We start from the raw sequence: 20,975 nt of genomic DNA on the forward strand, positions 1-20,975 counted from the left end.
AGGCCCGTGACCAGGGGCCCCAGACAAATGGGGGGCTCTGGAGCCCCGAGCAGTCCGGGAAACCCCTGCCTGCCCCCCCCCTTGCTCCCCGGTGGCTGCACCGGGTGCAGCAATGGGAGAAACCCGCAGGCCTCTCGACCCCACTCCCCAGCGGCGGTGCCAGGCCCAGCGGTGGGGGAAGCCCCCAGCGCCCCCAGCCCCCAGCCCCAGGGGAAGCCCCAGCAGCAGGACCCCCACTGCGGTGCTGGGACAGGAGGAGCTCTCACTCCCTGCTGCGGCCTGGGACCCCATCCCCAGCAGCAGCTGGGGGGCCACAGGAGAAGCCCCCAGTGCCCCCCAAGCCCGGCAGAAGCTGGCTGCCTGCAAGGGAAGCCCCCTGACCCCATCCTTGGCAGAAGCCGGGGGCTGCAAGGGAAGCTCCCCCCCCCACACACACACTGTCCTTGGCAGAAGCCGGGGGCAGCAAGGGAAGCTCCCCCCCCCACACACACACACACTGTCCGTGGCAGAAGCCGGGGGCGGCAGGGGAAGCCCCCAGTCTCCCGCTACCCTATCCCCAGTAGAAGCCGGGGTGGGGGGCATCAGGGGAAGCCCCAGCACCGGGACCCCCACTGCTGCTCCAGGAGTGAAGGAGCTCTCGCTACCTGCCATGACCTCAGGGCTGGGGGAGTTCTCACTCCCTGCTCTGGCCTTGGGCCATGGTGGGGTGACAGAGCTTCTCCGGTTTTGAGGTCGCAGTGAGGGGGCGGAATGAGGGCAACCCTGGGTGGAAGAGGGGCAAGGCCCTGGGGAAGGGGCAGAACGGGGTAGGGCTGTGGGTGGGGTCATATGCAGAGGGGGCGGAACAGGGGCAGGATCACAAATAGAAGGGATGGGGAGCGGCCCCTCACTTCCTAAGGCCCAGAGCCCCAGGAAACCTTAATCCACCTCTGGGTGGGGGTCCGGGTGCAGATGGTTGGGGCTCAGTGGGGTGGGAGGCCAGGTGGGGGGGGCTCATCAGGGTGGCTCAGGTGTGGGGTGGGTGGGGCTCACTGGGGTGGAGTTTATGGCCCTGCTTAATGGGGGAGACCCAGCTGCTGCTGCCAAGGGGACACCATATGCCGGGCATCCACTTCCCCCCTGCACCGATTCCCCTATCCCTTTCCCTTCCCCATCCAATTCCTTTCCTGTCCTCACTGACCCCTGTCCCCTCCCCCTCCCCTCACTCCCACAGCTCCATCCCCTGCCCTATCCCACTCCCTTCTTTCCCCACTGCCTTTTCCCCCACCCCTCTTGCCCTGCCCCACTGCAGGCACTCACGCACTGTGGTACAGAAAACAGGACGGCTCCCAGCACGCAGAAGGGGAGCACGACCGGCACTAGGATCCAGGAGGCAGCATCCAAGCAGCACTCTCCTTTAGCCAGGCAGCTCTGGGCTCCCAGACATGGTGGCGGGGGGGGGGGTGGATGTGACCCCACATGCCCCCTCCCTGCCTTGCCTCTGTTTGGGAGGCCTGTGCCCCCTCCCCCCCAAACTATGCCCATGAGTGTCCCCAGCCCCCACCCTCCCCAGTGCAGCTTCCCTTATGCTCAACTAAATGTGTTAGTCTCTAAGGTGCCCCAAGGACTCCTCGTTCTTTTTGTCAGGGAGATGCTTCCTATTTTCATTCCCAAGTATCTACAAAGAACACAGGGTTTGCCACGCAGGATAGAACCCAGCTCCATTTGGTCTGGTTTTCCGTCTCCTTCCATATCAGAACAGATCATTGGCTTGTGTACAGCAGCAAGAGCTTGTATTTGATCCTTTAGAAGAAGGCACAGTCTCATATGCCACACACCCGCCCACCTCCTGCATGTGTGTGTGCAGCATACATAGAGGGAAACATACATGGAGGGAAATAAACCTTCTTGTCTCCTGCAGGTGGTTATTCACCTTTCTCCACGAAGCCATAAAGTTTGATTACTTTATAATCTAGCATAAACAGCTGAAAATGTAGGATCAGTTATGACACCTTGTTTATTTAAGTCCAGCCCCAGTGTTTGCTATACTGACGTCCTACTGCAATAACTATACACTGCATAAGAAATGTCTCCTCTTGTTTGCTTTACATTTGCTAAATAAATTCCTAGATTGAGCCCTTATCTTGTCATTCTTGATAGTGGTTACAGAGGTGACGTGTGTGAGGAGTGGGGCATCCAGGGTCATGTGTCATGTGTGTGTCCCCCCTCCCACGATTTGCGGCTTGGCTTGCACTGAACATGCTCACACACATTGTTGAACTCTGCTTCACCCCCACTGCTGGCAGGCCTGGGCCATCTTGGAGGCTAGCTAAGAGAAAAGATTAAAACATCACGTCATTATGTACTTATGAGCAACAGCTACTCTAGTGCAAGTGAAATGTCACTCAATATCTAACTCTGGCTCTTATCTACCTGCTGCTCTGAAAGACTTTAAATCTAATTCACTTTAGAAAACATGCGTTGCTCTTGTGAGTTTAGCACTTCTTGTCAACTGGCTAAAATGGGCCATCTTGATTATCACTACAAAAGTTTTTTTTCTCTTGCTGACAATAGCTCATCTTAATCAATTAGCCTCTTACAGTTGCTATGGCTACTTCCACTTTTTCATGTTTTGTCTGAATGTATATATATCTTCTTACTATGTTCCATTCTATGCATCTGATGAAGTAGGTTCTAGCCCACGAAAGCTTATGCTCAAATAAATTTGTTAGTCTCTAAGGTGCCACAAGTACTCCTGTTCTTTTTGCAGATACAGAATAACAAGGCTACTACTCTGAAATCTGCACCCTGACCAGGGGCGGCTCCAGGCCCCAGCACGCCAAGCGCGTGCTTGGGGCGGCAAGCCGCGGGGGGCGGTCTGCCAGTCGCCGCAAGGGCAGCAGGCAGGCTGCCTTCGGCGGCAGCCTGCAGAGGGTCTGCTGGTCCCACGGCTTTGGCAAACCTCCTGGACCCTCCGCAGGCAAGCCGCCGAAGGCAGCCTGCCTGCCGTGCTTGGGGCGGCAAAATGCTAGAGCTGCCCCTGACCCTGACAAAGGGATTCTGTATATAGTACACATGAAATATCTGCAGTCCAATGACATGTATGTCTTTAAGACATGGTTAGCTAGCTCCACTCTCAGATAATTCACCTCAAGCATCCCTGAGACTACCCCACTGAGGTCAACTCTCTATGTAACTCATTATTCCACCATCATGATGAAAGGTTTGGCTGGAACAAGCTGGCCCTGGTAAGGCTGTGAGACTGTCTGTGCCAGCTTTGCTATCAGAGATGAACTTGCTAGAGCCTGTCACCCACAACCAATGACCTTCTCTGAACAAGTGTGAAGCAGTGGAGACACAATGAGGATCTAGTTTTTAACCACTCTACTTACTAGTGTTACACCAGCAACACAAATGCAGGTTGCTGTGGATAGGGTCTTGAATCAGCAATGGTTACAGGGTAATAAAATGGCATAATTCCCACATATATAATCTGGACACAAAATCAAAACTAAATAAAGCACTACTCACATTCTTCTTACTGCTAGTGGACACAGGACTGTATTGCGTCTCTAATTATATTTAACAAGGGATACTCCTTTTCCTCCCCTCTCCCCTAACTTCCCTGCGCCATCTACTCTCCCCACCCTATGGTTGGATTGGAGCTGTAAGAGTGTCCAAGCAACAAAAGGCTCCATACCTCAGGATCAGTCCCCCTCATCCATCCATCTTCATATCTTTCTTTCTCTCCTCCCTCTCTGCACTGCCACACACCTGATCTGTAGCCTAGGGTTGCCAGCCTTCCCCGATTGTCTTGGAGTTTCCAGGAATTAAAGATTTGTCTTTCATTAAACCCATCATGCTACTAAAGTGAAACAACACTGGTGGCTCCACTGGTAACCACAACTGCATGACAACAGCAGAGCCCAGTGACTCGATGGTAGTTCTGAAGAATTTCACAGAGCCTCTCTCTTTACAATATACATGCAGCCTGCTGGCCTGTCCCTCAGCCCAGGAGCCTGGATCAGGCCCCTTTCTCAGAGTTCAGTATATTATTGAAGCACAAAACAAACCTATTCTTCTGACCAAAGCAAGTTGTAGGTGTCTAGAGGAAGTTCCTCTTGCATCTCTTCTCTGCTCCAGGGTTGGCCACATCAACCCACCTGCTTCCTACAGCCCACCTCCAATTGTATTCTCTTAGCCCTTTATAGTAAACCCCGGTCCCTTCCCATCTGTGTCTGACAATGGAACAGGGCTTGCTGGCTCCTGGCCTCCTGACTCTTCAAGGGGCAGAGTAGCTTGTAACAACACCAAGGCATGCAGGCATCCAGTATAACCCCTTATTGTAACATGGTGTCATGAAAGGCAGTGGGCAATTATTATACAGTGGCAAAGAGCATTGTTTCCCGAGCCGTTGTCGTCCGCAGCACAGATGGCTTGTTGAAAGTCGCTTGAGCAAGATGATCACTGGAAGAAGCATCCAGCAAAGCATATCATTTACCTGTGGTTGTGATTGTTCTCCCCACAGCAGAGCAGGAATTTGAGGTGTTGCCAGGGTGAATAAGCAGAGGCATGTGCAGAATGTGCAGCGTTTCACAGACAGAAGTGAATCAGGATTGTCCATGGAGGGTGTAGGCCCCAGGGTTAATCACCTGTGACAGCTGAACTTGATAAACAGATTTCTATTGCTTATTTATTCAGATTTATAACACTATGGATACAAGCACCTGGCCTAGGCCTTTGCCAATGCTTAAAACATCAATCCAGAGTAAAGTCAGCAGCTGCTCCACACCCCTATGCCAAGGCGAACAGTGCACAGAAAAAGCCACACCCAACAATTCTCATTCTCTTCCACATAATTAATTGCTTCTAGTGCATCCCTCCCTCCACAAAGGCCTGGGTGAATAAATGGGCTTTGCAGCCTGCCCACATCTGAGCCATTTCGGACTAAGGGCTCAAAAGTTGTACCACGATAACCATGTTGGTTAAGGGGCTGGTTTTTTATTGATATAGTTCTACTGATACAAGCCCAAATGAAGACACAGTTATATCAGTATAAAAGTGCCTGATACCAGTATAGTTATTCCTCCTCCCTTACAGAAATAGCTCTAACTAAGCACCTTTACACTGATATAACGCCTGTACCACTTCAGCTCTACTGGAATCATTAAAACAGCACAACTTTCTAGTGTAGACATGGCCCCACGTGGAGAATAGGTTCCAAATAGGGCAGCTTGGAGACTTTCCATCAAAACGAGAAACTGAGAACGAGAAACTGCGGAACTGGAATTAATTTGCAAACTGGACACCATTAAACTAGGCTTGAATAAAAACTGGGAGTGGATGGGTCAATACACAAAGTAAAAACTATTTCCCCATGCTAATTTTCCCCTACTGTTACTCACACCTTCTTGTCAAGGGTTGGAAATAGGCCATCCTGATTATCACTACGAAAGTTTTTTTCTCCTGCTGATAATAGCCCACCTTAATTGATTAGTCTCATTAGAGTTGGTATGGCAACCCTCATTTTTTCATGTTCTCTGTATATATATAACTTCCTACTGTATGTTCCGCTCCAGGCATCTGATGAAGTGGGTTTTAGCCCACCAAAGCTTATGCCCAAATAAATGTGTTAGTCTCTAAGGTGCCACAAGGACTCCTCATTCCTTTTGCTGATACAGACTAACACGGCTTCCACTCTGAAGCCAGTATTTAATTACACGATTGCATACTAATTTTTCCGCCGGCACCCCGACACATTCAGTGCACAGGATGGATGGTGCTCAGTTAATGAGCAGCCACTGAACATTTCTCTTTATCCTTGTTGAACAATGGAGGTGATTCAGCGGGGCTGATTTTCCACTACCTTTCACCTTGTGCAATTGACAGCAGTGCAATGTGAGTGTTATACGCTTCGCTGCCTAGCCTGCTGCTATAAGATCCAGGAAAGGCAGGCCAGGTTGTTGCTCTGCTGCACTCTTCCCCATGCAAATGATGTTTTCACAAGGCTGTGCTGGTTGGACTCTTCCCTCCAATAAAGGCTCTCATGATTTGGCAGCAAAACAGCCTCTGAGATTCTGCCTCTTTGGAAAGCATTGACTGAGGCTGCTGACTATAGCTGGAGCAAAGGAAGAGTGAGACAGGACAATGAGTGCAGTTTAGGGGAGCCAGACAGAAGCAGCGGGAATATGACATCTGTGCTAGAGACAGGGTTAAAACCCGCCTGGTCCTGGCTGGGGGTGGATATCTATCGGATTTTTCACCTGGCTGCTGTGTTTGGCTTGACCTGCGTGCTGTTGAAAGTGATTCAGCTGTATCAGCGGAGACAGGAATTGATCAAAGCTTTCAGCAGATTCCCAAGCCATCCGACCCACTGGCTATACGGCCATGTCCATGAGGTAGGAAAAGGGCTGAGTTTGCACCTTGAGGGATGGGGGTGGGGCAGAAGGAAGTGGTATTTAAAAATGAAATAGGCACAATGCAGTGAACGGAGAAAGCAGCTTCCTTGAAGTGGGTGCGAGGAGAAGCGGGGAAAATCTCACTGATATGGTATGTCCCTGGGATGTGTGAGAGAATCCTCCTTGTGCCCCTTTGGCTAATATAAATCATTGGTAAGTCATGCATTCCACGACAAAGCTTGCTCTGCAATCATTATCTAAGGCGTGTTGTGTAAGGAACAAAAGACACAGGTCAGTGCAAAAAGTACAACAAAGAGGTAATGATTAAATGAGGGCAAAGGAGAAGGTAACACCTTGTGACACCTTATGGGTCAGCTGTTCACCTGGCATAAATCAGGGTCGCACCATTAAAACTACACCGATTTCCACCTGCTGACCCCAAGTCTCTTCTGATTTGACTGGGGAGCGAACTGAGAGTAAAACCACTGCAATGCTCTCCATGTTGTAATTCCTTTGCAGAAGGACAGAATGCATATTAGGATCAAGCTTCCATACATGGCAGATAATGAGGTTCAAGGACATATTGTTACGCTTTTGTAGGGTTTCGTTAATTCCACTGCCAAATGAGATATACCAAGTAGTGATGATCAGTTTGTAATGTGCCGGCACATGCTACAAATCCCACACTCAGCAGTCAGCACTGATTGTCAGGGACTGGCATGTGAGCAGTCATGCCTAGTGGTTGGAGCAGCAATGGTCAGGCCTAGTGGTCATAGCAGGAATTAGAGGCCAGGAACAGCGCTGAGGGTCAGATCTAGAGTCAGAGACCAAGGTAAGAGTATTTTGACAGCTGCAGGGGACAGAAGAAGATTCTTTCTTATAGGAATAGGAATTCCATAGGATCCATAATTGTAAATGTAGCTATTATTGATTTTTTTAATAATAAATCAATGAAAAGTTAACTCAAGCACTGGTAATAACATAGTAATACAATAAATATATACTTGATGGTTTTAGTCTAGCAAGTCTGAAGGTAGTTTGGGCGATCCAGGATAAGGTCCGATCTCTCACTGACTTTAGCTGGCGATTAGAATGAGCAATGAATGCAAGAACAGTTAATTATAGACCATTGGTTTATGGTGGTGAGTGACTGTTGACTTGAGGGCTACTCATATGAGTAAATTTGTGCATCATCGGTTCCAATGCCATAGATCCTGCACTTGGAGCTAGGAACACTAATGTCTGCAATGGTATAAAGTATCAGAGGGGTAGCCGTGTTAGTCTGGTTCTGTAGAAGCAGCAAAGAATCCTGTGGCACCTTATAGACTAACAGACGTTTTGCAGCATGAGCTTTCGTGGGTGAATACCCACTTCTTCGGAAGTGGGTATTCACCCACGAAAGCTCATGCTGCAAAACGTCTATAAGGTGCCACAGGATTCTTTGCTGCAATGGTATAGGGTCGCCCAGACTATCCTTCTAAAATTTCGGGTCTCCCTTAATTAAATCTTTATAACCTGCAGAGAAAATCCATAACCACTCTAGTGTATGGTTGTAAACATTTCCATTTGTCCTGGAAACATAACCAGTTTGAAGGTTACTAGGCTGAATTAAGTGGTTGTAATTGTTAGATGCTGTCCAAGACCTGGGACTGCTGTTTAGGAGTGAAAGGTCAAGGGCATGGTCTTGCACCCATGGAAATCAGTGGACTGCAAAGACTGGGGAACATCATGAATTTTCAGCGGATCAGGGCTAGGAAGAGGAGTTGCTAAATATTTTCCCTATTACCTGTTGCTCTGGCTCCATGTCTTATGGGTAGTGTCACAAACTTGGCTTGGTATCTTGTCCAGCCCAGGAGAGGTGAAGGAGCTGCCCTGCGTCCCCCTCCCTCCCCAAATCTTAGTAGTTCCCCTCCTTCCCCCTCCTATCCCTCCGGCCCCCACTCTCCCATTCACAGGGAGCTTCTGCCCTGCCCCTCCCCAGTGATGTGACAAAGCAGAGAGGCCTTTGCTATAAAATGGGCCTGATTCAGCTCCCATTGACTTCAAAGGCAGCAGGTTTGAGGCCATTTAGGCAGATGTCTAATGAACGGGCTCAAATATGATTTTTCAATCGCTTGTACCTGAGGATCAGATTGTGATCCAGTTACTCATATTGCGTAGGACCCTACTCCAGGAGTAGCTCCAGCTGTACAGTCAGCTATTATTCAGTGTGAGTTAAGGTATTAAAATCGGGCCTTTCATTATTCCACAGTGAAATGCTGTCCAGGATCTGCTCAAGAAGGCAAACTATTTACGGGCTTGTGTTTGAGTTCCAAAGTTCAGCTGTTTCCAGGTTAATGAGCAAACAAGGGCCCCATTAAAGCATCAGAACAAGAGTAAATCTGAAATCAGATCATTAAGAAATGAGGCACTGATCCGTTAATTTTGATGGGCTTTGGATCAGGTCTTTAGTGATCCTGGACGTCACTGTATTATTAATTATTATGTGTATTCCCGTAGCAGTTCCAGTCCTGAACCAGGACCCCAAAGGACTAGGTGCTGCTCAAACACAGAATAAAAAGATCGTCCCTGTTCTAACGAGCATCCAGTCTAAGTATTGCACCTTGGCCTATATCCTGCCCCCAAGTTGTGGCTCACACCCGATGCCATATTCTGCATGTAAATCAGTTGGGTGACTCGGCAGAAGTGAGACATAACAAGGACTTTTCCTCAGGAGCAAATTGCTATAACCATAGACCACAAGTTACCACGAGCAAAACCAGACAATAACAAACAAAATCTTCCTCTGGCTGAGGTTCCACCCAGTCTGCAGAACATGGGAATAAACCTGGCCCCCTCCCACCCTTCACAGGCACTCTCCTCTCTCTAGCTATCTAGGGGCTAGTCTCATAGGGGAGGGGTGGGCAAACTATGGCCCGGCGACCACATCAGGCCCTCAAGATCCTGCCGGGGAGCGGGGTTAGGGCCTTGCGCCGTGCAGCTCCCGGAAGCAGCGGCATGTCCCCCCCTCTGGCTTCTACACGTAGGGGCAGCCAGGGGGCTCTGCACATTGCCTCCGCCCCAAACACCACCCCCACAGCTCCCATTGGTCAGGAAATGGGGCCAATGGGAGTTGCAGGGGCGGTGCCTGTGAACTGGCCACTCCTCCATGTAGGAGCCAAAGGGAGGACATGCTGCTGCTTCTGGGAGCGGCTTGAGGTAAGTGCTGCCCAGATCCTGCACCCCTGGCCCCCTCCTGCACCCCAACCCCTTGCCCCATCCCCGATCCCCCTCCCACATCCTGAACTCTTCATTTCTGGCCCCACCCGAGCCCACAACCCCAGCCGGAGCCCTTACCCCCCACTCCCCGCACTCCAACCCCCAATTTCATGAGCATTCATGCCCCACCAAACAATTTCTATACCCAGATGTGGCCTCAGGCCAAAAAGTTTGCCCACCCCTGTCATAGGGCCTGATTCTCATTTATACTAAGGTCCCTTTGTACCTCTCTGGCAACTTAGGGTTGATAGTACCAGGCCCACAGCTACCCTACTGAGCAGTCACAATGAGGAGGGAAGAGAGGGAGGATGCCAGATTTAACCCCTTGCTTACTATAAACCTGGTGTTGCCTTCACAAATTGCTTTCAAATACCGTTGAAGATCTGAGACTGAGCAAAGTCCTTAATGCAGCCTTGGGCTTAGTTATTGCTCATGTCATTTCATTGGCGGTTTGGAATGACCAGACAAATGGATGACCTGGCTGTAACTCTGACTTCCCCAGCGTTCGCAGGTACAAATCAGAACCTACTTGTCTGTGAGGCTGTAGCCCACGAAAGCTTATGCTTAAATACATTTGTTAGTCTCCAAGGTGCCACAAGTCCTCCTGTTCTTTTTGCGGATACAGACTAACACGGTTGCTACTCTGAAACCTGTTTAAAAATGGAAGATGAAAAAGATCCCTGTGTGAGCTGGCAGGACTACTGTGGCATCGTCTTGGCATAAAGACAGCTTAGAAAAACCTGGTATTTACCTTTGCTCCTGACGGTACAAAATCCATATTTATTTACTGTTCAAAAACATGTTTATTTACAGCAGGGGATTTTAAAACAGATTTTTGATCTGCTCGACCAAGCTTTGTGACACACTTATCTGAATGGCTCCATCTTTCTTCAGCATCGAACTTCGGGGTAGAGAGTTAGGGCTCCATTCTGACCTCGGAAGCGTGGGCTCGAGCCGTCTGTTAAAGCAGTTCCATTGTGGGTAGATGCTCTGCCAGCTTTGAAGGATGTACAGCCCCCCCACGATGTGCACCTCTGTCCCAACCTGGAAACCTGCAGTGTTCAAACAGGAGCTAAACTATGGTCGGACTTTGTCTCACAAGCTCCCATTGGTTGAGTTTTAATATGAATAATTAAACCTGAATAGCGTATAGGATTTACTGCTGACTGCACCCAACATCCCAGTGCAGTAGACCACTATTCTCCTTCTCATTTGACCTAGAATGAAAATGGAAACATAGAGGTTTAGGTCCAGATTTTTAAAAGGTATTTAGGCACCTCTTAAAAATCTGGCCTTTGCGACTTGCCCAAGGACATGCTGCAAGTCAGTGGTGGGATTAGAACGGAGGAAGTTGTGGCTCTTAGCTGTTTATTCAGCCTACTAGACCATACTCTGCATCTCCCCTTGTAAAAGCCAAACCAGAGTGGTTTGGCATTCATTTCCACCCTAACCCCACCACGGTTTGGTGGAAGGGATGGGTGAATGCTTCTGTGACAGATATGGCAATTTCCTTCACTATCCTGGACAAACCTTATTGGATTGAGTATTTTAGGAGTTACTGTACTAACGATGCAAAGGTTTATATATTATTGTGGGATTGTATGTAATGTCTCCAGGAGGGAGATGTGACTAATGCAAACCCTAGGAAGTGTTATGAGCTTCAAAGGACTCTTTTAAACAGTGTGCTGGAACTTTTGGCTCAGTGGATTTCCTAGGAAATCTCTAGGGGGAAATGAATGCAAATGTACCCCATCCCCTTTCTAGTTATGCAAAACCCAGCCTTTTGAAGCTATGCCTGAGGAGAGTCCATTGTCTGTTTACCTGCTCCTGGCATCTCTAAATCGGAGACCCCAGCTGTATAAAGGACAGGCAGATTTATTCATGTGAGGTCTTCTTCTGAGCAAAAGATGTATGAACTTGTAACCAAAGAAAACACCCTGTGTGTGGTTTGAAGGACTGACTCCTACCAGAGCCCTTTACTGGAGTTTGAGGTGAGGGTTATGATCTCCAATAAGCTAATTAGCATGTGTGTAGGTCCTGTTATTGTTTTTAATATGTTTTTGTGTTTGCTTGAAAGAGCAGGGTGCTAATTTCTAACTACGGGCAATTATGCTGTTTACAGCCTCTGAGGAGAAAGCCAAGCAGAGCTCCTTGGGCAGTCTGACTTGCTGGGGAACTGCACAGTCTGGCCAGTAGGGAGAGAGACAGAGGTCTCCACCCCAGAGAGATGACGGCTGAGGAGTTGGGAGCCTAAGCCTGGTCTACACTAGGCGTTTAAACCGGTTTTAGGAGCGTAAAACCGATTTAACGCCACACCCGTCCACACTAGGAGGCACCTTATATCGATTTTAATGGCTCTTTAAATCGGTTTCTGTACTCCTCCCCGACGAGAGGAGTAGCGCTAATATCGGGATTAACATATCGGAATAGGGTTAGTGTGGCCGCAAATCGACGGTATTGGCCTCCGGGCAGTGTCCCACAGTGCACCACTGTGACCGCTCTGGACAGCATTCTGAACTCTGATGCACTGGCCAGGTAGACAGGAAAAGCCCCGCGAACTTTTGAAATTCATTTCCTGCTTCCCCAGCGTGGAGAGCTCATCAGCACAGGTGACCACGCACAGCTCATCTGCACAGGTAACAATGCAGTCTCCTGAGAATCGAAAAAGAGCCCCAGCATGGACTGCACGGGAGGTACTGGATCTGATCGCTATATGGGGAGAGGATTCAGTGCTAACAGAACTGCGTTCCAAAAGACGAAATGAAAAAGTATTTGAAAGAATTTCTAAGGCTATGACGGATAAAGGCCACAGCAGGGACTCAGTGCAGTGCAGAGTGAAAGTTAAGGAGCTCAGACAAGCCTACCAGAAAACCAAAGAAGCAAACGGAAGGTCCGGGGCAGGTCGAAAAACATGCCGCTTCTATGCTGAGCTGCATGCAATTTTAGGGGGCTGCGCCACAAGTACCCCACCCCTGACCGTGGATTCCGAGGTGGGGGTTGTAATCTCTGCCATGGCTGAGGATTATGCAGATGGGGAAGATGAAGATGAAGAAGAGGAGGAAGACCTCGCAGAGAGCACACAGCACTCTGTGAGCCCCAGCAGCCAGGAGCTTTTTGTCACCCTGACGGAATTACCCTCCTCCCAGCCCTCCCAAGCAACTATCCCAGACAATGACGCCATGGAAGGGAGCTCTGGTGAGTGTACCTTTGCAAATAGCAAACATTGTTTTTTAAGCAAGCGTTTTTTAATGATTGATTTGCCCTGAGGACTTGGGATGCATTCGCAGACAGTATAGTTACTTAGAAAAGTTTGTTAACATGTCCGGGGATTGATAGGAAATCCTCCAGGGACATCTCGATGAAGCACTCCTGCAGGTACTCCAGAAGCCTTTGCAGAAGGTTTCTGGGCAAGGCAGCCTTGTTCCGCCCACCATGGTAGGACACTTTATCACGCCATGCATGTAGCAAGTAATCAGGTATCATTGCATAGCAAAGCATAGCAGCGTATGGTCCCGGTGATTGCTGGCATTCAAGAAGCATCCATTCTTTATCTCACTGTATTATCCTCAGCAAAGTGATATCGTTCAGGATAACCTGGTTAAAAATCAGGAATTTAAGTAAGGGGGATGGCCATTTTCCTACTGGGTTCATGGACTGCAGCAGCTTAAAAAAAATCCTTTCCTGCATGTAGCCAAGCGGGGGGAGGGGAGGAGTGAAATGCCGATGATCTTTTTTGTGTTTGGTAAGCGGGGATCTTCTCCAAGCTACCAGCCACGCAGTGGGTGTGGGGGTGGGAAGGATGTTGATTAGCAGGGAGCTAGCGTGGTATTAGCCATGCGTTGGGGGGAGGGGTAAATCACTACAGAAGCCGAAAGACAGTGGCTTACCATGGCCGCATGCAAGCTGAATTCTGATGCCCGGACCTGTGTCTGTGAGATCTGTAACTCCAGAGCTGCAGGCAGCCAGTATTAAGATGAAAAATGCGACCTTGTAGGGAAATCACATGTGTTATGTAAGGTGAATAGTGCTGTTCACTGTGAAAGAGTATAACCATTGTTCTGTAAAATGTATCTTTTTAAATAAATCTCCCTCATGCAGCTGCAAATTTTTCAAGCGTCCCTCCTCCATCCCAAAGGCTAGCACAGATAAGGCGGAGGAAAAAGAAGACGCGAGATGAAATGTTCTCGGATATTATGGAAGTTACATGCAATGAAAGAGCTCATCTGAATGAATGAAAGGACGTGGTATCAAATTACAGGAAAGATGCCAGTGAACGTGAGGACAGGAGGGACACCCGAGATGAGAGGTTGTGGCAGGAAGATCAGCGGTGGCGGGATGCAACTCTGGGGCTGCTGCGTGATCAAACTGACATGCTCCAGCGTCTGGTGGAGCTTCAGGAACGGCAGCAGGATCACAGAGTGCCGCTGCAGCCCCTGTATAACCACCCTCAACCCTCACCATGTTCCACATCCTCCTCACCCAGACATGTAAGAACGCGTGGGGGGAGGCTCCGTGCACCCGCCCACTCCACCCCCGTGGACAGCCCAACCAGAAGGCTGTCGTTACTGTGAAATTTTTTTAATGGCCTTCTCCATCCCTCCTATCCTCCTCCCAAACCACACCCTTACTTCTCTCCCTCTTTTTATAATGAATTAATAAAGAATTCATGATTTTTAAATGAGAGTGACTTTATTTGCATAAGTAAGCTGTACTCGAAGGGGGAGGGTGAGTTGCTTACAGGGAATGAGTCAATCAAGGGGGTTGGGTGTTCATCAACAAACACAGCAGTCACACTGTACCCTGGCCATTGATGAAGCTCGTTTTCAAAGCTTCTCTGATGCGCACCGCTTCCTGGTGTGCTCTTCTAATCTCCCTGGTGTCTGGCTGCGCGTAATCAGCGGCCAGGTGATTTGCCTCAGCCTCCCACCCTGCCATAAAGGTCTCCCCCTTACTCTCACAGAGATTGTGGAGAATACAGCAAGCAGCAATAACATAGGGGACATTGGTTTGGCTGAGGTCTGAGCGAGTCAGTAATGTGCGCCAGCGCGCCTTTAAACGGCCAAATGCACATTCCACCACCATTCTGCACTTGCTCAGCCTGTAATTGAACAGATCCTGACCACTGTCCAGGCTGCCTGTGTATGGCTTCATGAGCCATGGCATCAAGGGGTAGGATGGGTCCCCCAGGATAACGACAGGCATTTCAACATCCCCAACTGTTATTTTCTGGTCTGGGAAGTAATTCCCTTGCTGCAGCCATTTAAACAGAGTAGTGCTTCTGAATACGCGAGCGTCATGAACCCTCCCTGGCCATCCCACGTGGATGTTTGTGAAACGTCCAGTGCTTGTAGCACCATTGAAAAGTACCCCTTCCGGTTTATGTACTGGGTGCCCTGGCGCTCCGGTGCCAAGATAGGGATATGGGTTCCATCTATCGCCCCCCCACAGTTAGGGAATCCCAGTGCAGCAAAGCCATCCACTATGGCCTGCACGTTTCCCAGAGTCACAACCTTTCGTAGCAGCAGCTTAGTGATTGCTTTGGCTACTTGCATCACAGCAGCCCCCACAGTAGATTTTCCAACTCCAAATTGATTCCCGACTGAACGGTAGCTGTCTGGCGTTGCAAGCTTCCACAGGGCTATCGCCACTCGCTTCTCTACTGTGAGGGCTGCTCTCATCTTGGTATTATGGCGTTTCAGGGCAGGGGCAAGCAAGTCACAAAGTTCCATGAAAGTGCCCTTACGCATGCGAAAGTTTCACAGCCACTGGGAATCGTCCCACACCTGCAACACAATGCGGTCCCACCAGTCAGTGCTTGTTTCCCGGGCCCAAAATCGGCGTTCAATGGATAGAATCTGCCCCATTACCATCAGGATCTCCAAAGCGCAGGGGCCCGCGGTTTGAGAGAATTCTGTGTCTACATCCTCATCACTGTCATCGCCGCGCTGCCGTATCCGCCTCCTCCTCGCCTCGGTTTGAAGGTCCTGGTTCAACATATACTGCACGAGAGTGCGCGAGGTGTTTAAAACATCCACGATTGCGGTATTGAGCTGAGCAGGGTCCATGCTTGCTGTGCTATGGCGTCTGCACAGTTCACCAAGCAAAAAAGGCGCGAAATGGTTGTCTGCTGCTTTCAGGGAGGGAGGGGTGAGGCTGTACCCAGAACCACCCGCGTCAATGATTTTTGCCCCATCAGGCACTGGGATCTCAACCCGGAAATTCCAAGGGGCGGGGGAGGCTGCGGGAACTATGGGATAGCTACGGGATAGCTACCCACAGTGCAACGCTCCAGAAATCGACGCTAGCCTCGGACCGTGGACGCACACCACCGATTTAATGTGTTTAGTGTGGCCGCGCGCAATCGATTTTATACAATCTGTTTTGCTAAACCGGTTTATGTAAATTCGGAATAATCCCGTAGTGTAGACGTACCCCTAGAGTGAGTGCCCTTGTGAGACCACAAAGGGAATTTTAGGTGCAGTTGTCCTGATCTGTGACAGTTTCTGGTCCATCTTTATCTTGGCTTTTTATCAGTTGGTTAGATTCCTCCTACTCCTTTACAAAGTATGTTGTATATTGTACCACTGTGGCAAGGATTGAACCAGAAACCTCTTAGAGCTGAAAACTTGAGTCTCCATCTATGAGCTAAAAAACCAGGCTGTCCTGCTAGGAGCTGTAACAGATTCACATCCTCTGTGGATTGATTCCAAGGTAGGGACACATAACATACACTGACCAGTCCATTACAGCATTCCATGTAAAGGTATTTTCCTTGGTGAGAATCCCTGGATGAACAGTTATTTCATATAATGTTTAAAAATAACAGCCCTCTCTGCAGTACATCAGGCCAATTCAGAGAGACCATGGACTATTTATAACTGTCATGTCCTATGAACATTCCCCATTCTTCTGGCTGTAGCAAGATTACCGTGAGCTCTTCTGGACAGAGAGTTTTCCAACCAGCCTATTTTCTTCTCTCTTTTCTCCTCCGCTGTTGCAGCTTCTACAAGAAGGGGAGGTTTTAAACAAAGTAGAGCGATGGAGCCAGAAGTACCCGTACGCCTTCCCTCTCTGGTTTGGGAGCTTCTCAGCATTCTTAAACATCACCCACCCTGATTATGCCAAGGTCTTATTTGCCAGGGGAGGTAAGGCATGGTGCATCTGAGTTCTGAATGATTGTAGCGTTTCTGCAAATTGCAAATGCCGAGCATAATTTCCTGGGTGTTAACTATTCACAGCAAAGCAGAATCCCACAACTAAGATGTCACTCAGGAATCCCTACTCCTTGATGCCTCATCCTCTGCAAACTGATAGATACGCTGGAGGGTAGGGATAGGATGCAGAGGGACCTAGACAAATTAGAGGATTGGGCCAAAAGAAATCTGATGCGTTTCAACAATGACAAGTGCAGAGTCCTGCACTTAGGATGGAAGAATCCCATGTACTGCTACAGACTAGGGACCGAATGGCTGGGCAGCAGTTCTGCAGAAAAGGATCTAGGGGTTACAGTGGACGAGAAGCTGGATATGAGTCGACAGTGTGCCCTTGTTGCCAAGAAGGCTAACGGCATTTTGGGCTGTATGAGTAGGGGCATTGCCAGCAGATTGAGGGACGTGATCATTCCCCTCTATTTGATATTGGTGAGGCCTCATCTGGAGTACTGTGTCCAGTTTTGGGCCCCACACTACAAGAAGGATGTGGAAAAATTGGAGAGAGTCCAGCAGAGGGCAACAAAAATGATTATGGGGCCGGAGCACGTGACTTACGAGGAGAGGCTGAGGGAACTGGGATTGTTTAGTCTGCAGAAGAGAAGAATGAGGGGGGATTTGATAGTTGCTTTCAGCTACCTGAAAGGGGGTTCCAAAGAGGATAGATCTAGACTGTTCTCAGTGGTAGCAGATGACAGAACAAGGAGTAATGGTCTCAAGTTGCAGTGGGGGAGGTTTAGGTTGGATATTAGGAAACACTATTTCACTAGAAGGATGGTGAAGCACTGGAATGGGTTACCTAGGGAGGTGGTGGAATCTCTTTCCTTAGAGGTTTTCAAGGCCCGGCTTGACAAAGCCCTGGCTGGGATGATTTAGTTGGGGATTGATCCTGCTTTGAGCAGGGCGTTGGACTAGATGACCTTCTGAGGTCCCTTTCCATGTTCCCATTCAGCTCTAGACCTGCAGTATCCTTGGTTAATGCTAGTCTTGCATCTGTCCTTCATTCAGCCACCTCACAATTATGCTGAACTGGGTGTTGGTTTGTTGTGTAATATTGATTCATTATGAAGAGATGCCACCCATTTTGTTTCATTCACAAGTGAATGTTGGTGTCTACCCCACAGATAAACATACATTGCAGTGAATCATTACTAATAAAGTATTGTCATCCTCTCTCTCTCTCTCAATTGACTTTTCCAGATCCCAAGGATAACGTTACCTATAGGCATATAGTTCCATGGATTGGTAAGTATATTCATGGCCTCCTCCACATTCTCAACCAGAAATGATGCCGAGGTCAGTCAAGAACAAGCCATCAATCGATGGCATTTCCCGCTCCTTGGTGCGGTGAGGGCCAGAAGCTTTCCGAAATCATCATGTATGCATTGTGTATCAAAAAAAAAAAAGTGAAACTCGAAGAAGCTTTTGGATAAAGGTGGTTACATGTTGGAGAAGAAGGTTCAGATTGCAGGGTTGAAAGGGCTAGTTTTAAATTGGTGGATACAAAGTCATTTTCTTTTAAAAATTACTAAAAATATTGAGTTTAGAGAAACAAGAAAGGGTAGGCCAGCTGTTATGGATTGTTTCTCTTACTGCCAACTCAATGGTGTGGCTTCCATTATTTCATCACCAGGGCTCTTTGACATACCATTGGGAACACCTTGATCCCGACCAAGCCAAGTAATCACAATGATTAACTCTGGCCATTTTATTATGAAAGAAAGAAAAATAAAACATTAAACAAAATACCACAAATGACAGAGTGATAAACTGGTTAATGTCAGTGACAGGGAGGTGGGCAGTCATGCCTAGTGATCGGAACAGGAGGCAGGCCTAGTGGTTGGACAGAAGTCGGTAGCCAGGCATCAGAGCCAAGGGTCCTAGCTGGAGTCAGCAGCCAGGGTCAGAGCTGGGTTACCTGGAGTGAAACAAGGCAGGCGCAGGGCTAGGACCAAGGCAGGAGTAGGAGCTATTGCAGGGTTTAAGAGCCATCTGCTGCCTCTTCCAAGCAATAAGCAGGGGAGCCAATGAGGCAGCCTGCTAAAGGCCAGCTGTGATCCAGAGACTGGCTTTGTTGCACTGATTCTGGACTGTAACATCTGTTAGTCTCTTTTGCAAGCCTGTCTGTGCTGAGCTTTTAAGAGAGATTATACCCTTGAGAGTGAACCCACCTGTTGGGAGGAGGGGTCACTTTTCCCTCAGTAAGTAAAGACCAAAGTAGAGTGTTTTCCAAAATTTTTGTGAATTTGGTTTTAGAAGCTTATTAGATACTTAGGTGGTTAAAGTCTGGCAAAATAATGTGTTTAAGCCTATCTAGTTGTCAGGGCTGGCTCCAGGCCCCAGCAGGGGCGGCATGCCATGGGGGGCGCTCTGTCGGTCACCGGGAGGGCGGCAGGCGGCTCCGGTGGACCTCCCGCAGGCGTGCCTGAGGAGGGTCTGCTGGTCCGCGGCTCCGGTGGACCTCCCGCAGGCGTGCCTGTGGAGGGTCCACTGGTCCCGCGACTCCGGTGGACCTCCCGCAGGCGTGCCTGCGGATGCTTCACCGGAGCCGCGGGACCAGCGGACCCTCCGCAGGTACGTCTGCAGGAGGTCCACCGGAGCTGCGGGACCAACGACCGCCAGAGCGCCCCCCGCAGCGTGCCGCCGTGCTTGGGGCGGGACTAGATGACCTCCTGAGGTCTCTTCCAAACTTAATCTTCTATGATTCCATGAAAAAGAAATGTTGCATATTCATTAGACAGACTGCATGTTCCGTGGGATTTAATTGGATTTAGGATTCTTAATATTTATAACTGGCCTGTTTTAAGATAGCTTGTTAAATGGCTTCTTCTAAGAAACTAATGTAAATATTGTTTTCGAATTCATGGGATTTAGTTAAGATTGCTTACTTTGCCCAGCTATGAACTGTTTGGATTCTTGTTAACAACTAGCAGGGGCGGCTCTACAATTTCACCGCCCCAAGCACGGCGGCACGCCGCGGGGGGCGCTCTGGCGGTCGTTGGTCCCGCAGCTCCGGTGGACCTCCCGCAGGCGTGCCTGCGGATGCTTCACCGGAGCCGCGGGACCAGCGGACCCTCCGCAGGTACGTCTGCAGGAGGTCCACCGGAGCTGCGGGACCAACGACCGCCAGAGCGCCCCCAGGCCAGTTATAAATATTAAGAATCCTAAATCCAATTAAATCCCACTGTTTCTCTGTTTACCAATGTTTAGCCCGTGTCTCCTCTCCAGGAATACATGATCTAACCATTTGGTGATTAACAGGAGAAATGGTTAGTAAATTTAAGTTATGACGTCATTTCAATGTTCCGATAAAATCATTATAAGAGTTTAAAACCTAATCCCTTGCAAGTGAGTTAACTTCCTCTCACTGATCCATGTTGAAGTCGTGGAGAGGTTGCTTTGGGTTGGTTTCTTCTTGAGTCTTATCTGTTTTTCTTATCTGCTTGTGGAAGCTTGCTTGTAGAGATAAACAGGATGAGTTAGGGCATACTCGCTCTGTGAGTACTGGGAGTGTGTGAGCAGAAGGTGTTTATTTCAGAGTCTTTTATACCTTCTTATTTTTGTGAAATTATAGGAAAACAAACCTCTTTTATGCTTGTTTTAGATTCTGGTTGGTTGCTGTCACTCTTATTGACTCTATGATTTCGGGGTTGGCTTAGGTGACATTTTCAACTCCTGAACATGCAGTCTGTCTAATGAATATGCAACATTTCTTTATCATGGAATCATAGAAGATTAAGTTTGGAAGAGACCTCAGGAGGTCATCTAGTCCAACCCCCTGCTCAAAGCAGGACCAACCCCAACTAAATCATCCCAGCCAGGGCTTTGTCAAGCCGGGCCTTCAAAACTTCTAAGGATGGAGATTCCATCACCTCCCCAGGTAGCCCATTCCAGTGCTTCACCACCCTCCTAGTGAACTAGTGTTTCCTAAAATCCAACCTAGACCTCCCCCACTGCAACTTGAGACCATTGCTCTTTGTTCTGTCATCTGCCACCACTGACAACAGCCGAGCTCCATCCTCTTTGGAACCCCCCTTCAGGTAGCTGAAGGCTGCTATCAAATCCCCCCTCACTCTTCTCTTCTGCAGACTAAATAACCCCAGTTCCCTCAGCCTCTCCTCGTAAGTCATGT

At 48.9% G+C, this 20,975-nt stretch overlaps 1 protein-coding gene across 1 annotated transcript in view; it reads left to right on the forward strand.

Annotated features, from left to right (window-relative positions):
* The first annotated feature begins 6,016 nt into the window (after nucleotides 1-6,016).
* The window catches only part of LOC123376108 (cytochrome P450 4B1-like), a 28,106-nt gene continuing 13,147 nt past the window's right edge, over nucleotides 6,017-20,975 (forward strand). The window contains exons 1-3 of the mRNA XM_045027852.1: nucleotides 6,017-6,377; nucleotides 16,636-16,780; nucleotides 18,044-18,088. Coding sequence (XP_044883787.1) covers nucleotides 6,168-6,377; nucleotides 16,636-16,780; nucleotides 18,044-18,088 — 400 coding nt within the window. The 5' untranslated portion in view covers nucleotides 6,017-6,167. The remainder of the gene's footprint in view (nucleotides 6,378-16,635; nucleotides 16,781-18,043; nucleotides 18,089-20,975) is intronic.

This window comes from Mauremys mutica, chromosome 8 (genome assembly GCF_020497125.1).
Source record: "Mauremys mutica isolate MM-2020 ecotype Southern chromosome 8, ASM2049712v1, whole genome shotgun sequence".
In the NCBI taxonomy this organism is placed as follows: Eukaryota; Metazoa; Chordata; order Testudines; family Geoemydidae; genus Mauremys; species Mauremys mutica.